Source organism: Ammodytes marinus, assembly GCF_949987685.1.
Source record: "Ammodytes marinus genome assembly, chromosome: 21".
Classification (NCBI taxonomy): Eukaryota; Metazoa; Chordata; class Actinopteri; order Uranoscopiformes; family Ammodytidae; genus Ammodytes; species Ammodytes marinus.
The window spans coordinates 15,387,977-15,394,497 of NC_137225.1; the positions used below are offsets into that span (position 1 = coordinate 15,387,977).

Here is a 6,521-nt window from a genome sequence, read left to right on the forward strand (position 1 = left end):
GATGGAAAAATAAATACATATTATGCCCTATTTTGGCATATTTCAATGCTATAATACAGGTGCATTAGGAAACATCTGCATTGTTTTTGTTGTATTACCTCAGAATACCCTATCACATATAATATAATATAATATAATATAATATAATATAATATAATATAATATAATATAATATAATATAATATAATATAATATAATATAATACTAAACTTATTAGAAAATGAGGGTTTATTTTAAGACAAACATGAAGAATAACTGTGTGCTGGAGTTTCAAGTCAGAAATGTCACACTTTTTTCTTTTCAGTTCTTTATGTTGAAAGTCTTTGGCAGGGCGGTTTGGTTTTAGACATGAGGTTGTTATTTTACATCCATCAGTTTGGATGTAAAATAACACAAATCGTTTAAAAGTTGCATGACTATGGCAATATCATGCATTCAAAATGTTGAATACAAAGTTGAAATTTTAATAATGGTCTATTTACTAAGACAACTGTTTTAAAGTGTTTGCAGTTATGTACTTTACATATGAACCTATGTTATGGTTGGTAGACCATACACTCCATGCTATGCAGTAATATGATAGGCTATCAGGATATATATATATATATATATTTTTTAAATAAAAGTAATATTTTCCTTTGAAATGTATTCCAGATACAGTCTCACTAAACCGAATAACGAGAGTATTTTTTTACTGATGTGCAAGAAGGTTTGAGATATTTTGCAGATGTTGTGTTACCTAGGAACTAATGTAGGCAGTGAGGTGGTTTTTGACGGACAATATCGTGTAGCACCGCTGGTCCCATCTTGGTTTGAGAGAGAAGGGAGAAGCAAACCGTCCATATTACAGCTGCTTTGTCAGGTAATACATTTATTTTAATGTCATTGTCATCTCCTAAAAAACTATGCTATGCTCCGTGTAAATTACCCGCTTCATAAAACGGTTTGTCACATTTATATCCGAGGAGTTATTCTGCCTCCAGCTAACAGTAGTGTCGACGGGCTGCTAACGTTAGATGAGCTAATGTGCTAGTGCTCGGTTAGCAACTAAAAGCGTTGCGCATTCGAAATGACAGTTCGCACCCTTGAATGGTCCACAAAACTGAATGTCGCCTTTGGGCGGCTACGCACCATTGTCGGGTTAACACCTGCATTAGTTAATTCTGTCATGAAGCTGACACGATTCTTTGTCTTTCCTTCTTTGCCCTGCGTTTACATGGAGGAGACCTCCGTTTATTATGCCGTGTCCCGCCCTTGCACAGCTGTGATTGGACGTTTGGCGTGTCCGTAATTTACTCTAGGCCGGTGATTCGTGGCTGACCAGGATGACAACGCCAGTTTTGTTGCTTTATTCCCCTGCCTTCAACATGGCCTTCCGTAGCTCCTGTTGTAACTTGGCTAATATTAGCTCACATGAATACTACGTTGTTAGCATGCTGTTTATTCGCTGTTCCTCACATTCAATGAATTGAGCAGTTGTCCACATTTTGAACTTGATGAATTTGTGGCGCTTGTCTTCGGGCTTAACGTAAGCAGGAGTCTTGCTCAATCTCTTTCTGCTGGAGTGTTTCGATAGAAAATGGATGGCGTTGTCTGTACTGTCGTCCTTGGCTAGAGATTATTCACTGAAAGGCTAAGGTAATCAAACAACTATAACTTGGATTTTATTTTACTATAGTTTAGTTTCAAATGCAACATGGAAAGTGCATGATATTTTGTTGTGCAAAATATTTGTGTATTTTCCCAAAAGATGATCGAAATGTCATTGGCTTGTTTTGCTCCTGAGCATCATACTATATTGACATATGACCATGTTCACTTGAACAGTGGAACTGCAGATGCTCTGTTCGACTTCATTACTTTCTTTTTGAATACTAAATGTGAACCTCTAGCTTCAGGTATCGTTCCACCCCTTTGACTGACATTCACTCGTCTGTCTGCCAGCACTTTTCTCGGTGATGGACCCTCCTGGTGGGGGAGACGAACGGCGGAGGCAGGCAGAGCGTCTTCGACGAGAGGAGGCATATTATCACTTTATTAATGAATTGAGTGAAGAGGAATACCGCCTAATGAGAGACAGCAACCTGCTTGGCACACCTGGTGAGAAGAAAATACACCCAGTTTCATTGATACACACATTGGGATGGCCCATGTAGCCCTACATCACATATATTCCAAGCATATGAGGTTTAGCTAAGGACATTTTATGTCACAATATAGGATATTGATCATCTGCTCTTACTAGGGGCAATGATAGTTCTTCTTGACCCATTGCTGCTGTCCATATTTTCCGCAGGGGAGGTGACCGCCGAGGAGCTCCGGCAGCGTCTTGATGGAGCAAAAGAGCGCATGTCATCTCAGCCCCGTACTGAGCAGCGCTCGCAGACGGCTGATTCCAGAGAACAGCAGGGGGGCAGTAACGAAGGAGAGGAGAGAGGGTCTGGAGGGAGACGAGGGGAAGGTAGGGAGGAGGAGAGAGACTTGTCTCTATCTGATCTTTTCCTAATCTGGTTTTCACTAGTCATAATGCCTTGGGTTAAGCCACTGTTAATTAACAAGGAAGGTAACAAAATCAAATAATACAAAACAGTTTTTTACAACTGGACCTTGAGTATTGGATAATATGATAGCTTTAATGATACATTTTGTGAAACTGGATTGTTCAGGAAGTACTTACAGTAAGGAAGTACTTACCTATAACATTTTTCATATATCTATGAACAATATTCATGATTTTTTTAAATTTGAGTTTGGCATCCGCTTTGGCAAAGTTTATACAACATTGCAACACAGTTTGTTTGATTGTTAGTCTGGCAGTAAATACAGTGGAAGTGCTGATTTCAAGTGAGATATGACTCAAACTGCCAGTCAATGGGAAACAGCACTCTTTATATTAGGGCTTCCAATACATGTTAGTTTACAGGCTGACCCATATTTCTTTTTACAGGGGGCACAGAGCCTGGAGCAGAAACTTCTAATGGTGATTCATTACTGGAATGGCTGAACACTTTCAGACGCACCGGTAATGCTACTCGCAGCGGGCAGAGTGGCAACCAGACCTGGCGTGCCGTCAGCCGGACCAACCCTAACAGTGGAGAATTCCGCTTTAGCCTGGAAATCAACATCAACCACGATCAGCCAGAGCCCGGGGAGCATAATGACACAGTAGACGCTGCAGAGCTGCCAGTTACTGCCCCAAACACAACCCCACCCTCTATACGCACCGCTTCCTCTATCCCCAACCCCCGCCCTTCAACCACGCCCAGGCCAGCCCCGTACCCCACCCCCCGCCCTGCCCTCAGTAGGAGAATGCAGACACGGCGTACACGCAGCAGCACTGCCACCCTTTCCATGAGCCCCCCTGAACATCCTGCCCCAGTGGCTGCCCCACCTGCTGCTTACAGGAGAGGTGCCCCTTTGCACTCTTTAGCACCAGCTCCTACTGTTCCCAACCCTCCTATTGATCAAACTACGCCTTTGCAACATCAAGCCATGAGTGCAGAAGTAGAGCAGGGCAGTGATGATATGTCTGCCTCTATAGGCTGTCCCCATGCGTTACCTCAGTCTGGGTCTCAGGCCTCAACAGTTGAACAGGAATCACGTGGCAGTAGGACTCGATCACGTGGTCGTGCACGCAGGGCTGCCGCAGGGGGCGGGGTTTCATCCCGCTTGTCAAGGCGGAGCCGTTCCCCTTTGCACAGAATACCTGTTGCCAGTACCACTCCACCATCAAGCAGTGTCAGTGGCTCTAGCATCCACACTGTTGAGCCAGGCAGTGACTCAAGCTCTGTTTCCATGGAAACAGGGGAGGCTGTGGCTGAACCTGCAGCGCTATCAGAGCCAGCTGTAGAGACAGCGGAACGTGAGAGTGAATCACATGTAATAGGAGCAGGAAGTTCAGCGGTGCGACGGCACCCAACCATCATGTTGGACCTGCAGGTGAGAAGGATTCGACCTGGTGAAAACCGCGATAGGGACAGCATCGCCAGCAGAACGCGTTCTCGTGCCCGCGTTGCCGAAAATACTGTCACATTTGAAAGTGACAGTGGTGGATTTAGGCGCACTATCTCCCGCTCTGAGCGAGCTGGGATCCGCACCTATGTGAGCACTATCCGGATTCCACTGAGACGCATCAGTGAGACAGGCCTGGGAGAGCCCAACTCAACCGCCCTGCGTTCCATTTTGCGTCAGATCATGACTGGATTTGGGGAGCTGAGCTCTCTAATGGAGACTGAAGCCGATTCTGAAACTGTTGCACCCAGCCACCCAGATGCTAGTGGCACAAATAGTATCGCAAACCCAGCCAGTCGTCAACACACAAATGAGAGCGCAGCTGGCCAGGTTGGTACAGGTGGGGTAGATCAGGAGAGGGTGGGGCTTGTGGGAAATGAGGAGGATCAGGGTGGGCAGGCTAGGCTTGGTGGAGCGGTAGTGGGCCCCACAGAGGGCCGTGCCACCAGTAGAGACACCAACAACCTGGTAGAGAACGGTACTTTACCCATCCTGCGCCTGGCACACTTCTTCTTGCTCAATGATGAGGAGGATGACGAACACCCTAGGGGCCTGACCAAAGAGCAGATTGACAATCTATCCACCCGTACCTATGGTCAGGCCAGCCTGGAGGGGGAGATGGGGCGTGCATGCAGCGTCTGCATCAATGAGTATGCCCAGGGCAACAAGCTGCGCCGCCTGCCCTGCTCCCACGAATTCCACATCCACTGCATCGACCGCTGGCTTTCTGAAAACAACACCTGCCCCATCTGCAGACAGCCCATACTCGCAGTGCATCATGACTGACATATTTGCTCACATACACAACTATCATGTTCTTGGCTGGCTGAACTGAGCAAACCCAAGTGGGCTTTGCATGTACATAGCGCTTTCATGGTTTAATTTCTTTGAAAAGATCCATTGTGTTGAAGTTAAAGAAGGTTGAACCAAAAGTGTGGAAAAAAAATTAACTATAAATGCAGAGAATTAACAACTTTATTTTTTTAGACTCTTTGTTTTCAGCAACTTATTGTTTTATTTTTCTTCTTCCAGTGACCTGTTTCACTGATATGTCACAAAGCTTGAGAGGCCCATGTCAGTGGATGGCATTAATGCTTAAGGAGCTCCTGTAGCTGCTGCTGACTAGTCTCACTTTTACTCTTAAATGTCTGAAACATGTGACATCTCTTTGTCACTACTGGACTATACAAATCACTTCTAGACTTGATTTGTTCAGTATAAGCTGTAAATAACTCAAGACTGCTTGTATTTAAGGGTTCTGAAGCAAGACGCTAATATGCCATCTGTTTAGAATGGAAGCAGAAGTTTTTGTTTTGTTTTTTACATTTAAAGCTCAGACATCAATTTTAAAGTGTCCCATAACAGTTGGTTGAGAAATGTATGATTTATTGAGATGTGTATGAGCTATGTATTTAATTTTGAAATAAGTTTTACTCTGTATGTCTAGTACTATTTGTTTGTCAAGCCCCCTCCATACACTTATCCCATATAATTGCAATACAGAATTCATCCATAAAAAGTCACCCACTAAAATCAGCTGCTTTGAAGTCATTAACATTATCCATATGAGCGGCACTATTCAACCGAAATGCAGAAGGCATGTGATAATCAGGAATTTCAAAGTTGTACTTTAGTATGAGTTGTGCAATATAGAAAGAAAAGACAGTATAGTTTGTTTTACTGTTAATGTTGTTTACATTGTAATGCCTGATTATCATCTCCACTTAAAAAAAAACTCTTGTTTACCCTGAAAACAATGTTTCCTCCTGGTTTATGTTTCAGACCGGTGTCATGAAGTTGCATTGAGTAGTTATTCTTATACATTTGCTGAGCGAAAAACCTGGAACATGGATTTAAAAAATAAATAATAGGTTTTCTAGCATTAATGCGGTTGTCCAGCTAGTGCTGAAAAATCCTTTATGAGATAGGTGCTAGAACTGTGTTGATGTTTGAAACATCTAATGCAGTTCTGTCTCCATAACTGCATTTTCTGTCAAGGACACATATCCTTTTTATTGTGTCTGTCTTGACTTGAATAAGTTAGTGTTACTAATGTTTAATTCCTGTATGCTATTCAATGTTTTTTTTTTGCTTTTTGCTTTTGCTTTACATTTCATGCACAGATTGGTATTGACATTTCTATTGTGGCATAGGATTATTTAGCCAAACCACCTAGTCAGTTGACAGTGTTAACACGGCCCTTTTGTGCATCAACAGAAGTTGGAGCAGTAAAAATAAGAACTGCAGGAATCATACATACTATTTTAAAATGTGTGAGAGTGGGGTTAAGTTTGTGTGATTTAATTGAGTGTGTGTGAGTGCTGAAGGAAGAGCGTCCCAGTAAACTTGGTTCTCAGAAAGCAGTCCACCTTAGAGACTTGGACAGGGCTGTGGCGACCTCGGCTCAGAAGTGAATATTTATTCTGTTCGTATTAATTAAGATGAAAATCAACTTTTGACATATGTATTAACCTATGTGACAATGTGATGAGAGGAAATAAAACGGTTGA

The 6,521-nt window shown here is 43.0% G+C and overlaps 1 protein-coding gene across 2 annotated transcripts; it reads left to right on the forward strand.

The window, feature by feature from the left end:
- The first annotated feature begins 803 nt into the window (after positions 1-803).
- Positions 804-6,411, forward strand: rnf6 (ring finger protein (C3H2C3 type) 6). Of its 2 annotated transcripts, none has more exons than XM_080049907.1 (4): positions 804-862; positions 1,945-2,100; positions 2,297-2,461; positions 2,948-6,411. In XM_080049907.1, the coding sequence occupies exons 2-4, from the start codon at positions 1,959-1,961 to the stop codon at positions 4,795-4,797; spliced, it is 2,157 nt and encodes a 718-aa protein (XP_079906033.1). In that variant the 5' UTR covers positions 804-862; positions 1,945-1,958; the 3' UTR covers positions 4,798-6,411. The 2 variants fall into 2 exon arrangements, with proteins under 2 accessions (XP_079906033.1, XP_079906032.1); XM_080049906.1 differs by having other exon boundaries at positions 819-862; positions 1,893-2,100.
- The last annotated feature ends 110 nt before the right edge of the window (positions 6,412-6,521 follow it).